Genomic DNA, 25,267 nt, shown 5'->3' with positions numbered 1-25,267 from the left:
AAAGTGTTTTTATATACACACAACCACCCACAGACACAATCACCAAGAACTGCCCCAGAAATTCAAGCGAAGGTTATAGAAATTCTCTTTGTAGTCGCAAAACAAAATATCCCTGAGCTTTGAATATCACCCTGCATTATTTCCGCAGCATCCTCAGCACTGTTCTGTATTGCTTCTTCTTTCACACAGCAAATGCCTCTCAGTCATGTTAGGCAGCTTCTCCATCAAGGCTGTTTTATTTCTTGTCCATGACAATTAATTTTTAGTTGCATTTGATTGTAAACTGCAAGCAGAACAAATAAACCAAATCTTCATCAACTGTTTATTCAAATTGCCATTTCATTTAAACCCAATTTTAATGCTTAATCTCGCGGGAAAACTTATCCTTCGGACATTGAAAGAAAAATATGGACTGCCATAAAAACATTGACGCGAACAAACATCTGTTGTTGGGATCTTCCCCACATTGGACACATGAAACATAATTAATCACCAGTGGAAACTGACTCATTAATTGCTGCATGCTGGTTAATTGTCCCTGGTGAGGAATGTTCAGCTTAACATGCAAATATGTGTCAGAGGATCCATTCAGCGAGGCAGCCCAGGCAGGGACTTATTGTAAAATGACACATGCAGGGAGATAACAAGATGCTTGTCAGGGGCCTACTGTAAAACAGTTGTTTCTATTTTGAGCTCTTATACAAGAAGTGGAAAATGTGAGATGTTACAACTTGGATTTGACGAATACTGAGAGAGGGCTGAGATGCAAGGAGGAAAGAGAGTTCTTTGGTGTGACGTCGAAGACTGTTTATCTTTTGATTTGCTTTGTCCTTGTTTTTTTTCTGCATCAAACAAACTGCTAAACAGCAGAGGAGAGGAGAGAAGTGAGGAGAGCAGAGGAGATGAAATGATGAAAAGGAGAGGAGATGATAAGTGAGGAGGAGCGGTAGAAGAGGGGGGAAAAAGGAGAGAAGGAGGAAGAGGATATGAGAGGACGAAAAGGAGATGATGAAAAGGAGAGGAGGTGACAAGTGAGGAGATGAGAGGAGAAATGAGGAGATGAGATGACAAGTGAGGAGAGGAAAAGAGAGAAGAGGAGATGAGAATAGAGGAGAGGTGTAGAGGAGAAAAAAGGAGAGGAGAGAAGAAATGAGGAGAAGAGGAGATGAAATCACAAAAAGGAGAGGAGACGACAAGAAAGGAGAAAAAAGAATGAAAGGCAAAGACAGGAGAGGAGACAAAAGGTGAGGAGAGGGGACAAGAGGTGAGGTGGGGGGAGAAGATTGTTGAGCACAGTGACCTGATGGCAGGAAAGGTCACTGACTCAGCAGCACAGAACAGCATCAGAGGAGGCAGACTTTAATCACCTCCAAACACTTCATCAGCTCCTGCATGAGACGGACTGAGAGCGGCATCACCAAGGTCATAAAATCTCTCTCTGTTGAAGTAATATTGTGAGATGAGCCACTCTCCTTAGAGATGAAACCACCAACCATTTTGCTCTCCATGTTGAGCCCTCTTTATCCACAAATTTGAGAGGGTGACAATGAGACAACAGCTGATCAGATGGAGCACTAAGACACTTCACCAGTGGTACGGAGGAAGTGTACACATGGCTGAGTTACACTGATGGCTTGTTGCTATGGTAAATATAGAGCAACAACAGCTTGAAATTGTACTGTATTTAAACCATTTTATTGAAGTCTGACTTAGTCACACAGGCAGTAAACACATTGGTATTGTCTTTTTTCCTTTCAAATTGCAAATCATCCGTAGTGATAACATGTGTATTATACTGCAGCAGACATAATAACATAGGAAACGTAAGTAATCCATCCGGACTCGGTTATAGCACTACATCATTCAATATAATACAGCGTGACGAGTGAATCCGCTATATTGTAATTACCTTGTTGTGTTTGTCGACTGACCTTAGACCCACCACATACGGCTGATATAGTAGAGAGATTGGCAGAGAAAAAGCCAGCAAGTTAATGAAACAGAAAGAGAATAGGAGACTAAGAAGAGACTGGGCTTCAGAGACTGTTGTCCATGTTCATTGAAATGCCAATTAGGCCAATACCTTGTGACATTTCTGCTCTTTCTTTTCTCATGATACAGCTAATGCGCCCCAGCATGGGCAGTCATACTTCAGAAAGCCTTATAATGCTGAAGCTCTAACACAGTAGGTCATGGACACACACGATTTTAACACTTGTGTTCTCTTTGCCGCCATTTCTAAAAAAGAAGATGGAAAACTCTTCTCATAGTATTTACTGTTGGTGGAAGAAGTATTCAGATCTTTTACTTAAGTGAAAGTAGCAATACAACCATGTAAAAATACTCCATTACAAGTAAAATTCCAGCATTCAAAATTGTACTCAAGTAAAAGTACTTATCAGTAAAATGTACCTAAAGTATCAAAAATAAAATGATTTGAAATATAATGCAATATAAACAGTCAGCTACATAATTTATAGTAATATTTACCTTTCATAGTACATATGTACATTATATATATATATATATATATATTAATACCTGTAGATATTTCAAAATGACTATATAGGTAACTGTGTTTAATATGTTTCTTATATTTTTCTTATGTATGGATTTTATTTATTTTATGTATATATTTTTTTCTATTTTACTTAGTCATTGATGTTACTACTTGGAACATGTAGTTTGTTCTTTTAAGTGTTTAAATGCTTTCTTTAAATGCTCAGTGCCTACCACGAAAGGTATCAATATATTGTTATAAACCCAATGAAGACTCAATAAATAATTATTTTTAAGTTATTGTTATATTGTTATTCATTATATTATTGGCTAGTTGTTATGGGTACATTTATGTGGAAGTGCATTTTACTGTTTTAGCTAATCGAGTAATTTTAATTACTGCTGGGTAGTTTAATCTGTAACAAAATTTTATAAGCTGATCATACAGTATGTTTTGTATATAAAATCATATTCAGCAAAGTAATTTTGAACTACAGCTGTCAAATAAATGCAGTGGCGGAAAGTAACTAAGTACATTTCAGAGGGAAATATTGTACTTTTTCCTTCACTACATTTATTTGACAGTTTTAGTTATTTTGCAGATTCAGATCATTAATACACAGTATAATCGACTAATAAATTATGATGTATTATTATAGATTTAGCTACCCGGCAGTATAGAAAGGAGTTGAAATTATCTCCACCTTTACCAGCTGCAACATGAATGCATCAATAATTATAATCCAATAAATATAGTATACATTATTCAGAAATAGGCCATTCTACATAATTTTACTTTTGTTACTTTACGTACTTTTACTTGTAACAGAGTATTTCTACAATGTGATTTCCCTCTGAAATAGAGGGAGAAGTATAAAGTAACATAAAATTAAAGCACTCTAGTAAAGTACAAGTACCTCAAAGTTGTACTTAAGGACAGTACTTGAGTAAATGTACTTAGTTATATTGCATGACAGCAATTTAAATGTCAACTTCATGTATTCACTGTCATTGTACTGATTCAGTTATCGCAGGACTCCACAGGGTGTTGGTGTAAAAAGACTTTTAAAGCACTTGGTGTCCTTTGACATCATACTGATGTCTGTGATACTGTACAGCATCTTGTCTAATCACTCCCTGCAGTAGCCCTGACTAAGCCAGTTTTAAAAACACCCACCATACTGGATCAGAGCCAGCTGGGTTTTCTTCAAACTCTCTGGTACAGTATCATCATGGCTGTTGGCTCCCTGGCAGCAGATATGACATTGACACCTTAGTGAGAGGCTACAGTCCACCACCAAAAGAGCTGTTTTATACAGGATACCCAGAGCTTATCCGCTACTCTGTTTGTATGCCTTTATTCTCCCGCTGGTAATTATAAGAGCAAACAATCCTGTTCAGCATTTAAAAACAGAAAAGGGGTATTTCATTCAGCCTATATTGTGATGAAACCTTTCAGGCTGCCCAAGCACTCCTCTTCCAGCAGCTGGGACTTGTACTAAGCTACACTGACATCCCTGTGTGCCATCCACAGATTTGTGGTCCCATTGAGCTGCGGATGAATTATTAAACAGCCTTCCACTAACAAAATGGGCTTTTAATTGTAGGGACTCCTGTTCGACAACAACAACTGAAACACGGGCCTCGATACAAACTGGCTATCGATCAGACGCAGCCTCATCCTCAGCGTCAGAAGAGAAGTGTGCTGGTTTATATCCACACAGGAATCCAGCAGGCAGCTGCTTCTCCATCCAGAGGACAGGGCCGCCCCAGAAATATGTTTCGAACACACCTCTAACATTTTAGATACCAAAAAAAAGTGTAATATTTTCTAATTATTCTAGCAGTGAGAATGATGAAACATCAAAGGAAAGATAGAAGGAGTATGTGGCTTTGCTGTAGTCTGAGATTTTATACTTATTTAAAGCCAGAAAAAGCCATGCAACCAAGCACAAGTAAATGGTAATTTAGTGCTGATTAATTCAAAATCTGCACCCAGTTAAAAGCTACCAAAGATCTGCCCAATTGTTCTCAAAAGACTTGTTTTACCCTTTAAAAACTCTAAATTTACTAGCTCTTTTTCCCAACAGAAATCATGAAAGCAAGGCTCTGATAACTTTGTCAAACACAGATTATACACACACATATTATCACTTCCAAAAGATGACCCAAAACTGATTTAAATGTTTCAGATTTAAATATATTCTACTTGGCATTGCCTTAGTAAAATGACTTTGGCTTTGGCAGTCTCGAGCCAGCTCTAGTCCAGAGTCAAATTCATGTTAAAGAACTGGCTGTTGACATTTACAAGTCACATATCGGCATCTTGCAGCTACAGCCACACTCGTGAGTCGACAGGTGAAGAGCGACCTCTTCAAAACAGGCAAATCGTCAATTTCAACTGAAGAGGGGGATTGACGATGCAACAATGCAGCCTGATGAGCTCCAGTCGAGCCGTCAGTTTTTTGACTGAAACCCGCAACGCCCGATGTAAAATCCTGAACGAGCTTACCTTTTTCATTTTATTGTAACCGTCTGCAGATGGGTGTCGGTCACACGGGAATAGTTATCCAGCTCTTACATGTCGGCCGTAATATCACTGTCACCCGGCTGTTTATCTGTCGGGGAGGTAAACAAGACGCTCCTAAAACATTGCTAGAAATAGGCTATACAGCCTATCTTTTTTATCCCTTAGATGTATGGGCACAATCTCGCTGCGGTCATTGCTTGTCGGTCCTCCCCACAGTTCAATTCTTCTGATAGCAGCTCACCGGTTTACGGAGGGATCCATCACGGCAGGGAAAACGCAGTTTGGAGGCTGCCGGTGGTGTTGCTGCAGCAGCAGTGTTTGGTCCGTCGAGACGCGGGATGAGAGAGGTGGGGTGGGGGTGGGGTGGGGGCATCCGAGGGCCCACGACAAAACACTCAGCTCCGAAAAATGAACACATCGGAGCCGAAATCACGGTCTCATGAGCAAACGGTGGTTGATGAATCACTATGCGCACAGAGAGGCAGCATGCGCGCGTGTGTGTTTTTTTTATTCTTAAGAGTGATGCTCTTTGATGACTCAAGGAGGGAGAACAGACACTTTAAAGGGGAAATTCATTCAAAAATAAATTGTGCTTGTAGCCTACTATGTTTGGATTTAGGACATAAAGTCAGACAACTGTCAACTGATGATGTCATCCGGTGACACTTTTTGAAGTTGGTCTGTTGACACAGTGTTTTAGGGCTGCAACTAACGATTATTTTCATTTATTGATTAATCTGCTGAGTGTTTTCTAGATTAATCGTATATTTTTTTCATGAAATAGCCAAAAATGCCAATCACTATTTCCCAGAGCCCAGCGTGTAATATTCAAATTGCTTGTTTTGTCCAAACAATCCTCAAACCCCCCAAAATATATAGTTTACTATTATATAAGACAAAACGAACTATTCAATCCTCACATTAGAGAAGCTGGAACCAGCAAAAATGATTCAAACGATGAAATGATTATCAAAATAGTTGCCATCATCAACTAATCAATTAATCTAGTAGTTGGTTAAGCTCTCAGTGACTCCGTGGACTCTAGCAATTTGTGTTTGAGATGTTCCATTCAAATGAGTTTGTGTGAATGTGAATCAGAGAAAATTCCCACAGGCCTGTAGCCAGGATTTTATAATTACTGACATCAAAAATTTTGTTCTGAGACCCAAAAATCTCTAATCTCTAAAATGTTTCAGTGGTAACATTTTACATTTGCATTTATAAGCAGTAGATCTATATAAGCACTTAATAAACAGTTCACAGCTCACTATAATATAGTTGTAAGCAGATATAAGGACTTATAAGTGTTGACTGTGTATTCGTCAATAATTGACTTCTCTTATGAAGCATCCGTAACTGATGTAAACGGTTAATGAATGGTTGATAACAGAACAAGCTGTAATCATATTTAATGATATATGATTACATGATGAACAAATCCTTACACAATGTAATAAAATATTTATTTATACACATGGACAAATGGCAGGCTCACAGGCAGGTTTGAAACTTTATAAATGTATTCAAAACTCATGGAGACATGTTCAGCTTCATTCTGGACCTCAGAAATTGGTCCAGTTTGGCCAACAACAAAAAAAATAAGTCTTAACTCAAAGTGCAGTGATTTGTTCTGGAGTTTTCAGCTGCATTTTTTGGTCTTGATGGAGTTTTCTCAGTTGTCATAAAGTGTGAAGTCTTTTATGATTACAACTTTGTTATACTATATTGTTAATCATTCATTATTTGTTTATACACCAGTTACAGATTAACACTTAAAGGGGCTGTAACCCCTATTTTTTTATGATAACAATGGATCAAAGTGACTATGTCTAATGTGAAAGGGGTAATTATCGCAGGACTCTAGTTTCCTTCTGCTCTACAGAGTGTTTTAACATCTTTTAGCTCATTGTTTTAGTTTTCTGCCCGCAACTTTGGGGTTTTGGTTCACTTTCATTGCCCCCGGTTGTTTCCAGCTTAGCTTTAGCAAATAAGCTAAAAAACAACAACTTTTAGCCACCAGGTCAGCACCAAACCGCAGACAGACACACTAGCTGGTGAACATAGTGTAGCATTTAGCAACTATAGAGCCCGATATTTCCCTCAGGAGATGGTGGAGACCAAACACAGAGCTAAAAGGAGAGTGAATATTGGACTTGCATTCATCAGGTGGCCAGAAACACGCATCCAAATGAATGGTAATGTTTCTCCATGTTTGCTGGATGTGTAAACCACCAACTGTTTGCTAACAAGTTCGCCATATTGAAGTCATATGTCCAAGTTGTGTTTACAGCATGTTTTACCGTTAATGCAGGTTTTGAAATGTCCTTGCATCTGCTTACAGCTACATTAGAGTGTGTTTTAAACAACATATACACTCAGTTACCAGTATATTAGGAACTCTTAGCTAAAACTAATGCAGTCTTATACAACAGACCTTCATGTTATAATGTTCAGGTTTTGTTGAAACTGTTTTAGAGAGGTGCTGATTCAACTGTATGCAGTTTTGGAGGATGTAGTTTGTGGTGCTGTTGAATTGTATTGTGTCCCTTTATATCAATGAGGGTGTTCATATGTTTATATATATGTATATGTTGCTTATAAATACTAAATGGGGTGTTGAAAAAAGTTTTCTGATTAGTTTTTATTATTATTAGTTTTTTGCTTTTCTGATTTATTTGTTGTATTTTAGTCATTCACTCAACAGTTCAATTACATTTTCTCTTCTGTTTCAAATCTCTCTCTTTGCAAATTCTGGTGGGTAAATGCTCCTTTATGTATTTATGTCGTCCTAAAAGTAGTCAAACTTAAATATATTAAATATGAAAATGTGTCAGTTTTTTATTGTTAACTCCCCATATTCCTTGAAAAAAATACAGAGGACAAGATCATGATGGTATCTCCCCATATTCTAGACAAAATTACCATGATGCTCGCAGTTGCTCCATTATTTACTGTCTGTGGAGCAGCTACAGTCTGCCTATGTGTTGTTAGTCTTAATAACATACTGTACATACAAAATGTGAACAGCTAATTTAGGATTTAGGATATTCCCTTTAATCTATGAAGCTATGGCTACTCATGAAGGTTTGTGGAAGTGAATAATGGCCACAGATGTTTGGAGGCACAAATGCAAACATTATTGGCAAACACACACACACACACAAAGAGAGGTCTGTGCCACCAGCAACTGCATGAATATGACTAATCTCCAGTTTGAAATCAAACTGACAATAAAAGACAATCTGTCTTCTCCAGAGTAATGCCCAGTAGCACAAGCATTAAGGATGGCTGATTGGATAAGACCATGACTAATAACTCTGCATCTGATCCAAGGGTGGATATCCAAAGGGGCACTGAGGCAGCCAGTGGTTGTGTTGTAAGCTGAATACTTTTTTGTTCATCTCGTCTTTTTCCATAGGGCAGAGTGAAGTTATCTGACAGTAATCTCCTCACATATTGTCTCTCAAGAAGACATGCAATTAGTTCAGCTTCCCAATTCAACTATAGTGGGCCGTACGTAACTCTACCTGCACGTGAGATTCCACTTGTCTTCATTTGGCTGGCTGTTATATTAGCAGCCTTTTTGGTCCAAGAGATTGAGTTCTTATTAAAAGACATCCATTTTTGTCTTTTAACACCCTGCAAAAGCCTGACTGGATGTGGTGTCAGTGACTTGTGCACCACAACCAGGCTTCAGGCCCAAGCCATTCAAATGGCCAGTGGATCAGTTGGCTGCATGTCTGTGAGTCTCTGTGTGTGCCAAACAATCAATGACTTTATGAAGATGAGGATGTGTGTGATGAGACATCTCCCACCATCCCCGCAATCTCACACACGCACACACACACACACACACACACACACACACTCTGTTTTATTCACCTTCAACCTCCACAGTTCTGGACTCCACCACTGCTACACGTATTGCAGTTGCAGCAATTTTCCGCATACTTTTACTTGTGATACTTTAAGTAAACGTAGCTGATAATACTTACATACTTTTACTTAGTGCTTTGGATGTAGGACTTTTACTTGCAGTGGAGTATTTCTAGGAGGAAATAGGATCTGAATACTTCTTCCACTACTGATGTAAAGTGACTCTATAGACAACGCTACCTGTAGACCAGTATTTGGCTTAATGATGTGCATTGTGACAAGCACTTCACAACAACATACCTGCACCTTGTCCCTGATTATATATTACCAGTATTATTATTACTATGGGAATAGTAGTAGTAGTAGTAGTAGTAGTAGTAGTAGTAACATATCTAATAATATATTGCATTATAGTAATAATATTATATTAATATTATTGTGCTTTTATATTATTATATATCCGCTATCAAAGTATCCTCTTTGATTTCTATTATGCATACTTCATAGTATTGTGGGTATATATTACATACATATATATGCTGCACATGTATTATACTAATTATTTATTATGTTGTTATTGTACTTATTATTCATACCGATATAGTTCACACATCATAGCTGCTGGAGTTGCACTACTGGACTTCTTTTGCACAAATATTTGCACGATTCACATATATAGTCTAAGGTATTGCAATGCTTATATTGTATATCACTTTTTTAATGTTATTGTTCTCATTTTTTAATCTCTTATTTTATTTATTGTTTTCATTCAAAGAGTTTTCATGTCTCTATGCTGCTGTAACATGTAAATTTCCCTTTGGGGTTCAATAAAGTCTCATTTTATCTTATCTTATCTCTTCTTATGCATCAGGTATCGTATATAAGATGCATGAGCTCAAATATGTTGTGTTTTTGTTATAGATGGCAAAAATAACTTGTGGGGGTAACAAATAAAGCCTTGAACAAAAATTCAAAGCTTTGTGCTGTTTGTCTGGTCATGGCCTGTCCTCTCCAATGTATTTCATGCAGTCTGAATAAAGAGTTGTTTTAGACCAGAATTAAAACCAAATGCTGCCATAGGAAACTCATGGTTTTGGGGTTTTGTCCCGTTATTTCCTGTTTTATTTTGTAATATTATCCCTCCCTCTTGTGACTGTTAGTTTTGCTTCCTGTCATTGATTGCTTCAAGTGTTTTCACCTGTGTCTCATTGTCTCCCCTACCTGAGTGTATTAAGTCTGTGTGTTTCCTTTGTTCTGTGTCAGATCATTGTTGAACTCCATGTCCAGTGTTGTAGCCCTTTGTTATTTGTGGTTTCTGGGACATTTTCATGTCTTGTGAATTTTGTCTTCTATTTTTTTGGACTCTATTGCCTGTTTGGACTGCTTTCCTGGTTGGTTCATCTCTGCCTGCCTTAATTCCTGTGTAAGCAATTGTGAACTTCATTAAATCATCTATCTGCACCAGCTCTGCCTCCTAGTCTGCATTTGGGTCCAGTTCCCAGTTTTTCATGTTGGACACAACAGTTGCTTTGCTGCATTAGAAAATATTAAGAGTAAATAAGTTAAATAGTATTTAACAGCTTCAATGTGGTACATTATTTTCTTTTTCAATAAAGCTTTCCCTGAAGTGTTTGAGTTAAGCAGACCATGTCTAATTATCTTAGCACCAACAACCTTTTTTAAGTCAAGATGGATCTAGTCAGGTTACTATGTTTTGTTTTATTAAATACTCGATCAATTTTAAGAGCTTTTTGGCCAACTACTGCCATCCTGATCTGCATTTTATGTTTCAGATGGAGTAAAAATAGAAATTGCTTTCATCCAGCCATCACTGTTAGTATACTTTTGTGTGGTACATTTAGTCCAAATGCAGAAATCTTTGAGTGAGTGCAGTTTTAGTCAATTTAAATATAATATGTAACAATGTGGTTTGTAACTGGTTCTTTTCAGCATTGTAACCCAAACAAAATCGTGACATTGTTGGCTGAGAGTGAAAATAGTGGGATAATCTTTGCTTTGTCTCTAGCCTCCCTGTGTGTACTCAGGCCAGTGAGTAGTGTGTGATGTATAGTGAGTGTTTTGGGGGAGGGAGAAAGCTGTTCCACCATCAACTGCCAAGCTCTGTTGTGAGCTTTATCAGATTAGTCCGTTGTGTCATTGACATGTGTTTTATGTAACAATTCCCATATTCAGTACTCTTTCCAGGACTCACAGTTTCTCAAATTACCCAGAAACCATTACTGCCAGGTGTATGTGCCTGTGTTGCTTTCACTCTCCATATTTCTGATGCTCACAGTTGCTTAAGAGCAGTTTTGGATCTGCGATTATTTATAGATTAAATTCAGGAGATATATTTTGCTATTAGGTAACACGGACAAAGAATTAAGATGGAGACAGAAGGCATGACATTAAAATAAGAGCCTACAGCCATGTTAGCAGCAATGTGAGGCTGCACTTATAGCACAGTGGTGCTTTGAGCTAAATGCCAACATTAACATGCTGATGTTTAGCAGGTATAATGTTTACCATGTTAATGATATTTTAGCATATTAGCTGTTAACATTTGTTAAGTAGCAAAGTATTGTCTGATGGCGCAAGATGAAAAGTTAAGTGATCACCAAAGTTATTTCAAGAGGAACGTGAATGTCTGCACCAAATTTCAGGGCAATAGTTGTCAAGACATTTTACTAAAACTAAAATCTCAACCTAATGATGCAGATGAAAAGTTACAGGATCACAAAAGTCAGTAGGCTTCATCTTCTGGGTACCAGGAATGTCTTCACAAACTTTTATGGCAATCCATCCTACAGCTGTTGAGATTTCAGTTTGGACCAAAGTGGTAAACCGACTAACATTTATATCCATAGTCACGCCATGTGGCTGACAAAGCTAATGTAAGGTAGAAATCTTTTTGATGGTAAGCTCTATATTTTAGCTGCCATCAGTCAAGTGTGAGGCCTGTTTTATGCACAAAAAGAAACAATGAACTGAGTAGATAAAGAAATGAAACAACTGATTAATCTGTAACAGCATGTATATATATTTTTTCATGTAAAACATTTTTAAAGCAGTACCACAAACACATCTATCTATACACCATTAAACTCCGTACCCTGTCTTAAGCTCTGTTCTGATAGCATGTGTTTCCCTAAACAGAGTCCAGAGAGCGTGCCCACTGGCATGCATAACTGGGTTCTTCCTGTGGAGGATTGGCATTAAAATGCAGACTGCTCCTCGTGCTTGTGCCCCCAAGATATCGCGCCAATTATTTGTCTCTGTGGGAGAAACCTATTTGCGGAAGATCTTAAAATAAGAGTAGGGAGCCACAGCCGCGCTACATCCTTTCTGGTCCCTGACTGGACAGTTTACGCTGGCACGTGTCATCTCTCGCTGTGACCCTGCAGGGCCATCTAACTATGGCTGTGGAAAGGTAGTGACGTTGCAGTTACTTGTACAAGCACTGGCTTTTGGTTCTGTTCACACCCCTGCAGAGAGAGTTCAGTCCCACTGTGCAACTCTGCATCTCCACTTTAGTGAGTTAACAGATCTGTACAACTTGCCCATGGCTCTGTCAAACATGAATCCCAACCTTTCTTCTGTCATGAACAGAGTTTTCTGTTTTTAGGTGTCACAAATCACAAAAGGGAAGACAACTTCTCATTGTATCAGTTGAATTGTGATACCAAAATGTAAAAGACGCTATGTTGTTTATCTTCAGTGCTTTTGTTTTCTATCTTTTCAAGACCTTTTGATATATACAGCTCTGGAAAAAATTAAGAGACCACTGAAATTTTTTCTTAAATCAGCATCTCTACAAGTATGGAAGCCATTCCATTCCAATGTCTGTTGAATTCCAACACAGGCACACCTCATTCTACTGAATGAGGTGCTGATTAGGTGATCACCTGAACCAAATCTTATTTAATAAGGAAAAGTATTAAAAAAACACTTCTGTGGTCATCACTATCCTCTTGCAGTGGGACCAGCTGGATGGCAAAAACAGTGCTAGTAGTACCTCAAAAGTAATTGGAATTAAAAAATAACTATTGACCATGCCAAAAAAGTTGAAAAGGAAAGTTTTGAGTGAGGAAAAGAAGGGTTCAATTCTGGCTTTACTGGCAGAGGGATACAGTGAGCGTCGGGTTGCTTCCATCCTTAAAATTTCAAAGACGGCAGTTCATAAGAACAAGGTCAAGCAGCAGACATTGGGGACAACAAAGCTACAGACCGGCAGAGGGCGAAAACGACTCTCCACTGACCGGAATGACCGCCAACTCATTCGAATGTCACTCAACAACCGTAGGATGACATCAAGTGACCTACAAAAAGAATGGCAAAAGGCAGCTGGGGTGAAGTGCACGGCGAGGACGGTTCGAAACAGGCTCCTAGGGGCAGGGCTGAAGTTGTGCAATGCTAGAAAAAAGCCCTTCATCAATGAGAAGCAAAGAAGAGCCAGGCTGAGGTTTGCAAGAGACCATAAGGATTGGACTGTAGAGGACTGGAGTAAGGTCATCTTCTCTGATGAGTCTAATTTTCAGCTTTGTCCAACACCTGGTCATCTAATGGTTAGACGGAGTCCTGGAGAGGCCTACAAGCCACAGTGTCTCGCACCCACTGTGAAATTTGGTGGAGGATCGGTGATGATCTGGGGGTGCTTCAGCAAGGCTGGAATCGGGCAGATTTGTCTTTGTGAAGGACGCATGAATCAAACCACGTACAAGGTTGTCCTGGAAGAGAACTTGCTTCCTTCTGCTCTGACAATGTTCCCCAACTCTGAGGACTGGTTTTTCCAGCAGGACAATGCTCCATGCCACACAGCCAGATCAATCAAGGTGTGGATGGAGGACCACCATATCAAGACCCTGTCATGGCCAGCCCAATCTCCAGACCTGAACCCCATTGAAAACCTCTGGAATGTGATCAAGAGGAAGATGGATGGTCACAAGCCATCAAACAAATCCGAGCTGCGTGAATTTTTGCACCAGGAGTGGTATAAAGTCACCCAACATCAATGTGAAAGACTGGTGGAGAACATGCCATGACGCATGAAAGCTGTGATTCAAAATCAGGGTTATTCCACCAAATATTGATTTCTGAACTCTTCCTAAGTTAAAACATTAGTATTGTGTTGTTTAAAAATGAATATGAACTTATTTTCTTTCCATTATTTGAGGTCTGACAACACTGCATCTTTTTTGTTATTTTGACCAGTTGTTGCTTTAGGCAAATAAATGCTCTAAATTACAAAAATGTTTTCAGTAGTTTATAGAATAAAACAAAAATGTTAATTTTACCCAAACACATACCTATAAATAGTAAAACCAGAGAAACTGATAATTTTGCAGTGGTCTCTTAATTCTTTCCAGAGCTGTATATATATTTTTAACATTTACTTGCTAATTAGGTGACTAATTGGATACCCCTCTCTCTGGCTTTGGGTGTGTCATCAGTTTTCACACTGTAATCCAGATCATTTACTTTAATATGTGCAGACAATTTACAGCTGAAGAGAATAAATTGGATTTAGTCTCCCTTTTTTTAAATCATTGTAAACAATTGTGTTTTTCACCATATGAAATTGCACTGGCATCACATGTGCCGCAAATATGTGCTATTAGTGCAGTTAAAGGCTCACTGTCGAAACACTCCAGTTTGGCCAAAACAGAAAAGTGATTCCAGTGAGGTAATGTAACATTGTGAGCGTTAAACAGGCTGGCAAAGACAGTCTGCAATGCACAGAGGTAGTGGGATGTCAGGGGCAGCTGACAAGAGGCTGTTAGGTGGGCGAGTGGCATTTCATCATACAATCCATGTAGAGTAATCAATGACCACTCACCGTTGGAGGGAAGAGGGACAGGAGAGAGAGTGAGAGTGCCAGTGGGCATGTCAGATAAAAGCACTGAAGGAGAAAAACTATGGAACAGGGGGAGGTTGCACTGAATTTGCTAGGGGGGTACGACAGGAGAAAAGTGGGGACGCGTAAAAGAGCACAAAATTGTGGGAGAGATGCAGAGATTAGAGTAAGCAGATAATTATGTAAGCAACTGCTTGACGGTGGGAGACACAAAAGGCCAGGAAGACTGCTGATTGGAAAAGCTGACGAGCTTGCACCTCTTCTCTTCTATATAATCCATCTCTCAGCGATCGCTCTTCAGATGAAAGACACAGGCATTTTTACCCTAATTAAACATCTTTTGTTATGACAAAAAAACTTGTTCTTTGTCTTTCACTTCATGTGTTTTACATTTATTTACCCTTCAGTGTTCTTTTAGGAAGAACTAAAATCATGCAGTATGCAGGGGGGTGTACTTACAGTAAATGTTTTACCTGTTACTAGAGTATGACGGTCTCTGGTTGGGGCAAATCTGGTCAGCTATGCTTCTATTTTAAAAGCACCACCAGCCTTGTAAGCCTGGCACCATTCAGGCAGCACTGCAGATGGCTTTGTAAAACCAGCTCCAACATCGACTGCCTGGATTCGTGTTTAGAGTGAAGGGGGGGAAAAAACAGGAAGTGTTGAGATAAACTGCTTTCAAAATAGCTGAGCACAATTTCTTTCAGTGTGGAGGCAATTTATCGAACTATAGTGATTCTGAATCCATGAAACTGAGCCAGACATGATTCATGAGTCATGCATGTAAACAACAGTGTGTGAACCACGCTGTGTAGGACATCAGTTCTGATATAGAGAATTGGATTTATAAAGGATTAACTATTCAGGGGAATAGAAAATTGGTTACAGACAATAGCAAGCCATTCTGACCATTCGCTAATTGTATTGTGGGTGCTCTGATGTGCACCAGCTTAATGAACATGTGCTGAGTGAGTTCAGGCAGAATACTCTGTCAACCAGACCATGAACACATGGTTATAGGCCTATACTATTCCATTTTATCTATCTCATCTGCTTTCCCAGCTTATATGGTACTCTAATATTATAACACCACAAGCCTGAGGTTTTAACTGTACAATCCAGGGCTTTGATTCTACTCTTCTAATTCAAAATAAACCCTAGCAGACAATTAAGATCCTCATTTATCTCATCAATCATGTGACAAAACAACAAAGCAACAGCCTCTAAGAAAACAAGGCAATCCATCATGAAGCAGAAAGTCATCAATCATATTCTTTGTAAAACAAAACAAAACAAACAAACAACACAAATAATAAAGCTGAGGTTCATTATTTTCAGGTCAAGAGGTGAATTCCTGAAGTGTTCCTTTTGGCCACGTTGATACTGTATCAGCAGTTCCACTTTTAAATCATTATGTCAGGTGTTTCAAATATCATCTGGGGTAAAACCAGGGAGGTACAAACGTCAGAGCGACATTCAGTTTATATTTAAAATACTCCAGTGGATATGTCCCCGGATTCTATTAAAATCATCTTACCATTTACAGCAAAGGCCAATTTTACGGCCATGTTGAGCAGCATATGATCCAATTACTGACCAACTGTACAGTAAGATAATTAATAGAATTATTACAGCTGTCCTGCTCTGTAACTAAAACATAGCACTCACATTACCTAGCCACTCTTTAAAAATGTATATTTAGATGCTGACTCATTCAACAAAATATCCCTGGGAGTGAGGACTTTTCATCATCACTGTTACATTTAGTTTTATATCTTTAACTGGGTGAAATGCCTTTGATAGGGCTGTGGTTAGTGCTAACTGCTCAATACATTTCATTTTTTAATCAGTAAGGTCAGGACACCTCAGTCAGCACGTCCAACTATGAATGATTTTTATTTGAGCAATGCTAGAGAGGATGTAGGATTTAAAAGAGGACTGAAACCAGCTCAATTCAGACTCCTTGCACAGAGTTATTTTGCCATCTGTTGGATTTCCAGATAACTACAGCAGGACAGAGCTTCATAGGACACATCCAACAAAATTCGCTTTATCTACCCTCATTCAAAATCTAAAAAGGATGATTTGCACTGGACAAGTGTTGATTTAAAAAAACTGCCACCAATGAGCTGGTAAATGCATCATGCTTTTATTATTTAAGTTGTTAGGAAATACTCAGAAATGTGTTTTCCCACCATTTTATTGTTTAATGCCCTATTTTTTTTTATAATGAGGCGCGTTATTGGAAACTATAACTACTGTTGTATTTTAATGACAAAATGTGAATGAGTTTCATTAATTTAACTAACATGGCTTTCTGAGATTCCATATGGTTATAATTATGCAGTAACTATGTTTTTTGTTTTGTTTTTGTTTGCTTCTACAGTTCATCCAATTGCTAAACCATGCTGTACAATATTCAAAATGTCATATTGGCACAGATAAGCACTTTCATACATATGAACAACATCTTTTGGACAAATTGTGCTTTTTTACTGAATTATGGAAACTACACAGAGACAGAACTATTCAGCTTGATTAAAAGACTCAAGACTAATTGCTCTCAGAGCGCAATTCAAGCACAACCATGAATGGCTGCGACTACTGATGCTTCAGCCAATAGTTATGTTTCTGAGTTGTTGACTTTGGTGCAAAGTCATTGTGAGTATGGTAATGGTAAAACACTTTATTAGAGTGTTATCGTTAGTTATTAACAAAAGATTTAAAATAGTTTTGGCATCCTTAAATAGGGAAGGCTTCCAAAAAAATTTCAGTAAGGACTTAACAATGGTGGGAAATGTTTTCAGATCCTTTACTTAAGTAATAGTAGAAATACTTCAACGTAAGATATCCTCCATTACAAGTAAATGTTCTGCATTCAAAACTTTACTAGAGAAGTATTATCAGCTAAATGAACTTACAGTATCAAAAGGAAAATTACTCATTATGCAGAAAGGCCCCTTCCAGAGAGTTATGTAATTATATATTATATTATGGTATAAAAATACAACAGTTCTACAACATCAAGTCCTACATAGTGTCCTGTGAGAACCACTTATCTATAAAAAGTCAACTTTTCATGAGCTCAGAAACTATCCTGTTTTCCGCTTTGTGACGATGCATTTTCCAGCTAATCTAAGTTTTTTTTTTAATAGTTTATTTATCTTAAGAAGTGGGAGAATTTTCTCCCACCCATAAAGGAACATTTAATCCTTATCAGAAACATTCAAATTCAAAATCACCTTATTTGGAGATATGTTTTCACTGGATATAAAGGGTAGAAAAATTGTAATCTGAAAAGTAACAAGTAACTGAAGCTGTCAGACAAATGTAGTGGAGTAGAAAGTACAATATTTGCCTCTGAGATGTAGTGGAGTGGAAGTACAAAGTTGCATAAAATGAAAATACTCAAGTAAAGTATACGTTTACAAATTTGTACTTAAGTACAGCCAGTCTATTTAGATTTTTTTTTTTATGTGAAATTCACCCAGAATGATCAGCAACTGAATTGTGTAGGAACATATTCACTTCCATCCCACCACCCACAAGATACAAACAACACATACAAACACATCAATCAGCACATTCGTGGTAGTACCCATAAATAAAACTCTGCGTATCTGTCTAAAATAAAAGAGTGTAAACACAGTCAACCTGAATTGCCCAAATATTTGACTGTATTTATTTATTTTGGACAAATCTAAAACATCAGCCACAGCAGCGGTCCGGGTGGGCGGGGTTGACCCGGGTGGAGGGGCGGGGCAGTTGAGAGGTCATTTTGTCTTTTGTGCCAAGCAGAAGAGTGGAGTCCGATCGAGCAGCGGCGTCTCTTCCCTCTTCCCCGGATCCTTTTAAAACTCCCTCCCGAACCTCTCCCCTTCTACCCTTGCCACCCTACCCACCCCCTGAACACACTTCAAGGGACGGTTCGGGTAAGTCCTGCAGAAATGGCTTCTCCCCCCTCTCTCCCTCCCCCCTTTGCTTTCCTTTTAGAGTGAAGGACAGGGATAACTCAGCTTCATAGGCCGCGGGATCAGACTATTTTCTGGATCGGGCGATGCTAACGCTAGCGACCTGGCTGGAAAATTACCGAACTGTATTTAACTTGATGGCAGATCAGGAGGTTGTTGCTAGCCGTTGTTTTTTTACATGTATATTACAGAATGGGTGGCTAAATATTCCAGCAGTATAGTTATTCCTATAGGTAGCAATTTAGGAAGTTACGGTAGAAATGTTACAGTGCTAACTTGGCCTTCAAATCTTGCTTGAACGACTAGCTGTGATGCTCTCTTTAAAATAGGATATGCGATGTTAACGTTATCCCATTAGCCTTCTGTTGTTACTATCGATGCACACTCGACATAAGGTTACTATAGTATAAAGAGGCCGTTTTGGTAGCTTGCATTTTGGCCTTAAAAATATAGCCACAAGCTATGTCGCCACAGCTGTTCAATTCCAGGCAATAGGCATAGCCACAGTGAGACAGTGGGTCATTGTGCTAACGTGAATGAGTGGACTCGCGCCAGTCTAATGTGAATTACTGGACTGAAACGTCTCATTCTTTCGGAGTGGCTCGCAAACGTTATTAAAGTACAGTACAAGCTCAAGTCTACGAGATGTTAACTGTCTGCATCACTTCATTGATCTCCACTGACCGCAGCGCTTTAGTAAACAAGGCTTTCTACTGACATGGCCTCATAGTTTCCAGTAACTACATTTGTCACTGATGGTCACATTTTCCATTCTATTGCAGACATTCAGCCAGTGACCAAAGACGCACTTTGTTGGCCAGTTTAGTGTGTGCATTCAGCTGCAGCAATGGACTCAAGTCTGGTCGAAGGAGGACTTAACGTCACCTTAACCATCAGGCTACTCATGCATGGGAAGGTGAGTGTGGCTGCATGCAATGTTTGATTACAAGTTTAAAATCTGAGCCCCACTCTAAAGTCACTCCTCAGTTTAATTTGGGCAATCTCCGCTGTAGTCAGGGTAAAATGAAAACAAACAACACTGCCAGTGACCATGAAGAATGCATTTATCGCTGTAACACGCATTTTTGTTCTCTTCTGTAGGAGGTTGGAAGCATCATTGGCAAAGTAAGTTGTTTTTACTGCCAGAATGATGCTATCTACATATTGCCTTCCTGTGTGTTTTGTAAATATTGTGTATTTGTGCTTTCCTTACAGAAAGGAGAGTCAGTTAAGAAGATGAGAGAGGAGGTAAGATGTTTGTTTTTTTGTTTTTTTTAACTTGTGGGTAAACAAGAAGACACATGTTCGTAATTCCAGTGACACTGACTCATGCTTCTTGTGATAAACGCTGTGGCTGATTTGAGATTTCCTGTTTTTGTCCCGTCTGTGCAGAGTGGCGCCCGCATCAACATCTCAGAGGGGAACTGTCCGGAGAGGATCATAACCCTCGCGGGACCGACCACCTCCATTTTTAAAGCCTTCTCCATGATCATTGAGAAACTGGAGGAGGTTAGATTTGCTCGCTACATCTTAAATCAGACATGTTATAGTGATAGAATCGACACTTTAAAAATGTTCCTCTTGTTGCATCATCTTCCTCCAGGACATTAGCACCTCAATGACTAACAGTACGGCCACCAGCAAACCACCGGTCACCATGCGCCTCGTTGTGCCTGCCAGCCAGTGTGGCTCACTCATTGGCAAGGGTGGCTGCAAGATCAAGGAAATCAGAGAGGTTTGTCGTCATATTTCTTTCTTTTTGTAAAGTGTGTGTGTCTTATCCCCGATGTGTCCTAACTCTTGTTGTTTGTGGGTGTGTCTTTGCAGTCAGCAGGAGCTCAGGTACAAGTAGCAGGGGACATGTTGCCCAACTCAACAGAGCGTGCCATCACCGTTGCAGGGACCCCACAGTCCATTATTGAGTGTGTCAAGCAGATCTGTGTCGTCATGCTTGAGGTACAGACACTGTTCATTGTAATGCTGCTTTTGCTCTTTTGGAAATTTGTGATGACTGTTATTGATACTCATGATGGTTTTATTATTTTCTGTGTTGCTGTTGATTTAGCTTGATAGTTAATGGTGGATGTTTCTGTTTTCTTAGTCTCCACCAAAGGGAGTGACCATCCCGTACAGACCCAAACCCTCAGGCTCTCCTGTCATCTTTGCAGGTGGTCAGGTAAACAGCAAAATCATTTGTTTGTTTGTTCATGTAGATTTATCACTGATACTATTTGGCCTGGGAGTGTCCACGTGTTCATATTCCCACTTTGTACTGAAGCAATTCTGGCCAAAGGAATTTAATTATACACAGGTTATCATTCCAGTGCAATTGTGTGCTGTCTTGTAGCATGCCTGGCTTTGTTCTTGTGGCACACCAAGGACAGAGTACTGATGGATATTGGGAGTACACTGTGTGTCACACTGCCACACCCTCCTAAGTGCTGTCCTCTCCTTGCAGGCCTACGCTGTCCAAGGGCAGCATGCCATTCCACAGTCTGATGTAAGTGAAGGGCCCTCTGTAAGTGATCCAATATATTTGCAACTTCGGTCCTGGGAAGCCATGCCACCTTCTTATTTCATCCCTCTGACTTTTAATTTTTCCAATCACCACTGCCTGATACACACATCCATTTAATAATGCCAAAGACAATACTTGTTTAAAATTCTAACTATTGTATTTGTTTTACCTTTTAGGCTAAATCATGAGTTCCATGTTCATTTCATATTTTCCTCTCATTCTCACTATAACCACTTACAAAAGGGAAATACTTACAAAATTCCAGTTTTGAAATGTCTTCTAGATTTTTCCTCACGCATAATTTCTGTCTGTGTGTGTTTGTTTGCTCTCCACGTCCTTTCCTCCATTGTTTCAACAGCTCACCAAACTTCACCAGCTGGCCATGCAGCAGAGCCCCTTCCCCATTGCACATAGCAACCAGGGCTTCCAGGGTAGGTGGACAGATTGAAAGGGGGAATGTGATTGCTGTAGATTTGTAATAATCCACCTAGTCAACACACTCATGGGGTTTCTTTGCATTCCTTCAGCTGGTATGGATGCCTCTGCACAAACTGGCTCTCATGAGCTGACCATTCCAAACGATGTAAGTCATATTTATTTCCTTTTTTGCTTATTTTACTGTGTTTATTCTTTACAGTGGCAGATAAGGGCAAATGCACTGTAAATTAAGAAAACACATGCAAACAGACAAAACAAGCAAATTAAGAAAACATCTTCATTCATTTGACAACCCATGCGCATTTGGAAAACACACTGCAAATCCACAAAAGAACAACGGAAGTGTTTCCAGAGGACACTAAGAAGTGCTGAACACGGATTGGACATGCTTGTTGTTGTCATGGTTTGAGACTCATGAACTTATTGAAGTCGGGTCCGTGTATCATCCGTTTATGTTTATGTTGTGGGTTTCTGACTTCTGCTACTGCTCTTTTCTGCGCTGAAAGTGGCCGCTGCATGTAGCCTACCTTGCAAGACCTTCCAGAGCGAAGAAGTGGAATTCTATCAGTAATTTTATTGATTTGTGAGGAGAAATACACACATTAGACAGCCTGTCTGTCATCACTGATGAACCTGGTTATTATGTCTGATTAACCGTATATTTCCATCTTTTTTTTAAATTCCTTCAAATTTACCATCACTTTCAGTTTCAAAAATGCTTTACAAACCTTTTCTTTTAATCTGCATGCAAGATAAGTGCACGCTGCAGATCAAACTGTGCAAAGTGGAGAAAGTACAAAACAAAATAACGGATGATACAGACCCAACTTCATCAGTCACAAACCTTTTTAGTGTCATCTGGAAACACATCCGTTCTCGTTTTGTGGAATTGCAACACGTTTCTGTATTTGCTTGTGTTTTGTTTATTTGCATGTGTTTTCTTAAGTTGCAGTGCGTTTATCCTTGTCGGCCACCTTCCTTAGAGAAGCATGATGCCTTTTTTTTTTTTTTTTTTTTTTTATAAAGTAGCTTAGTTTCTTTCCTGGTGCCGATGTGTTCTTACATTTTTCTTCTTCTTCCTCAGCTCATTGGCTGCATCATTGGCCGTCAGGGCGCAAAGATCAATGATATTCGTCAGATGTCAGGGGCTCAGATCAAGATTGCCAATCCTGTGGAGGGCTCAACTGACAGACAGGTCACCATCACTGGCTCCCATGCCAGTATCAGCCTGGCTGAGTACCTGATCAATGCCCGGTAAGAGGTTTTATGCTAGTGCAACACATCCATCACAAAGCAGAAAGTTGACAGGAACACAGCAGTGTTTTAGGTCTGACTGTTTACTTTCTATCTGAAATGGTAAAACTCTCTAAAGTGCAGTTGTCAGCATCGATGTGATGGTAGGAAGCGTTTATAGGGGTTCAACATTCACAGGACAATAACACAAGTTTCTTTTAACTGATTTAACAGCGTTTTCTTATTATTATATATTTACTTGGCCAGCCAGTAGTTATGTCAAAGACTGCTGGAAATAACGCACTTTAAAAACTGACCTGGCCAATAATAATAATAACAATAATAATAATAATGATAATGATTATTATTATTATTATTATTATTATTAATAGCATACATTTTTCTGAATAGAAAGTTAAGTCCCATTTGTATAAGTAGGTAGGTTTTAAGTAAACTTAAAACACTCTGAATGGCACTAACGTGTATGAAAGGTGCTTTACAGATAAAGTGCGATTGATTAACTGACTGATTAGTACGGAGCCACCTAAAGGTCACGGCAAGGAGGACTACTTTTGCATTCCCTTGCAATATGTTTTGCGTTACCTCGCAATACTTTTCTTCTTCCATCACTTCTGAGCCGTATGTATATTTGTAATGGAAGGTAGTGTGGAGATTCTCAAGTTAATGCATTTAGCATTGTTTATGGACACCTCATCTTATTTGATGTCCATTGCAAGGAAGTTATCAGATAGAACATTATCAAACTTCTGGGTAGGAGCTGTTGCAGGTTACCTAAACTTGTTTTGTGCAAAGAACAGAGGACCCTGTGCAAAAAGCGAAGTCCCGTTCTGAGAGGATAAACATTTCAGGAGCGTGAATAATATTTGTCATGCTCCTCACTTATCTGACTTAATCCCCTTGGCTGGCATTTTTGAACGTTGTCTGTGGCATTATTTCAGATCCATTAACACATCAAGCAACGTGTCACTGTCTAAAGATTTAAGCCTGCTGAATGAGTATTCTGAATCAAATATTAAAGTTGAAGTTTACCTGTTTTTGTTTTTTAAGGCTGTCTTCTGAAGCTACTGGACTCGCAGCCAACTGACATGGAGGATCTTCATCAGCACCTAATGTAACCCCTCCCCCTACTTTTTACCAAGAGGTCCCTTATTGAACTTAATGCAAAAACCAAGTACTATAAAATCACTGTTTTCTCCTCTGCTTTGGTTAGACACCTACTCAGTTGTAATTACACCATCATGATATTGGTATTTTATTTATTTATTATGTTTTTAAAATTCCCTTTGCATATAGTTTTTAAAGACTTCCTTCTGTTGTATTTTTTCCTCGGATTTTACTGTATATCTGTATGATCTTCTTGATATAGGTAAAAAGTTTTAGAAAAATCTGAAAAGGCAGAAATAATGTTTTTCTTATGTCAGATTTTTCTTAGAAAATGTAAAAAATGAAGAAAAAAAGGCATTATAGATGGACTGTTCTTTCTCTTCCTTTTTAAATATCTATTTATTTTTATTTAATACATAGGTCCTTGTAAGAGTAGAAGTCATTGATATTTGCCATCTTCTATTTGAAGCTGTACTTCCTGAATGAGGCATTGTGGGTTTAACGGGTTTCAGTGGGTGTGAATGATTTCCAGTTGAAGATGTATGCAGGAAGGTAATTTATCCCTTGTTGAGTGTGGATTCAAAGGAGAATTTTAAGCTACATTATTTCTCACCTCTAATTTGCTGAGTAATTGTTTTGTCATTCCTGTGTTTCCATCCGTTTTATTTCTCGATCAGGACTTTTGAGGTTGTTGTGTATTAGATTCTGATAAGGGTGGGTGGGTCTCGGTCACCAGGAGTGGGCCTGAATGAGAGGAAAATATTTTCTTTTCTCTGAAATTGCTAAGACCATAGTAATGACGATGATGATAATAATAACATTGAAATGTTTGTTTTAAATAGAGAAAATATTTTTTTTAACTGCAGGGCTGGGGAATGCTGCAAGGGGCAAAAACTACAAGACATACTGGTCTTTATAAGTATATTATGCTGAGGTATTAAATTATGATTAACTAGAAGGAGAATTATAGAATTAACACTAGTTTCCTGCTATCCTTTTTTGCCTGGGTCAGATTTTATTTTTTATTATTCTTTGCAGGATGAAGAAACTCACGTTTTTGTGCACGTTTTCAAACTATTGTAGATCTGGGTGCAATTAAAATTGTTGAAGAAATGAAATGCAGAAATAAAAATAAAAAAGATGTGAAATGCTTAAACAATCATTGGTCATTCTTATGTTGTAATGTGTACTTATTCATAAAGGCAGCCCACAAGACAACTTGA

The 25,267-nt window shown here is 38.7% G+C and overlaps 2 protein-coding genes across 10 annotated transcripts in view; one reads left to right on the top strand and one right to left on the bottom strand.

The window, feature by feature from the left end:
- dlgap4a (discs, large (Drosophila) homolog-associated protein 4a) overlaps positions 1-5,357 on the bottom strand; it is an 82,013-nt gene extending 76,656 nt beyond the window's left edge. For 4 of the 8 annotated variants that reach the window (XM_044210728.1, XM_044210729.1, XM_044210731.1 and 1 more), the window contains exon 1: positions 5,012-5,357. The gene's annotated coding sequence lies outside the window, so the exon portion shown is untranslated. The remainder of the gene's footprint in view (positions 1-5,011) is intronic. The other 4 variants (XM_044210732.1, XM_044210733.1, XM_044210734.1 and 1 more) reach the window with 2 other exon arrangements.
- A 13,175-nt stretch (positions 5,358-18,532) lies between these two features.
- On the top strand, positions 18,533-25,203 carry LOC122882847 (poly(rC)-binding protein 2-like). Of its 2 annotated transcripts, none has more exons than XM_044210677.1 (13): positions 18,533-18,691; positions 19,513-19,646; positions 19,832-19,855; positions 19,946-19,978; positions 20,123-20,239; positions 20,334-20,465; positions 20,558-20,686; positions 20,832-20,906; positions 21,189-21,230; positions 21,607-21,679; positions 21,776-21,831; positions 22,771-22,940; positions 23,988-25,203. In XM_044210677.1, exons 2-13 carry the CDS (start codon positions 19,578-19,580, stop codon positions 24,022-24,024), a joined length of 957 nt encoding a protein of 318 aa, XP_044066612.1. In that variant the 5' UTR covers positions 18,533-18,691; positions 19,513-19,577; the 3' UTR covers positions 24,025-25,203. The 2 variants fall into 2 exon arrangements, with proteins under 2 accessions (XP_044066612.1, XP_044066611.1); XM_044210676.1 differs by having other exon boundaries at positions 21,189-21,248.
- Positions 25,204-25,267: the final 64 nt, after the last annotated feature.

The sequence above is a fragment of the Siniperca chuatsi genome, linkage group LG10, assembly GCF_020085105.1.
Source record: "Siniperca chuatsi isolate FFG_IHB_CAS linkage group LG10, ASM2008510v1, whole genome shotgun sequence".
In the NCBI taxonomy this organism is placed as follows: Eukaryota; Metazoa; Chordata; class Actinopteri; order Centrarchiformes; family Sinipercidae; genus Siniperca; species Siniperca chuatsi.
Note: the sequence above shows the minus strand (reverse complement) of the source record. Positions and strands in the feature narration are given on the sequence as shown.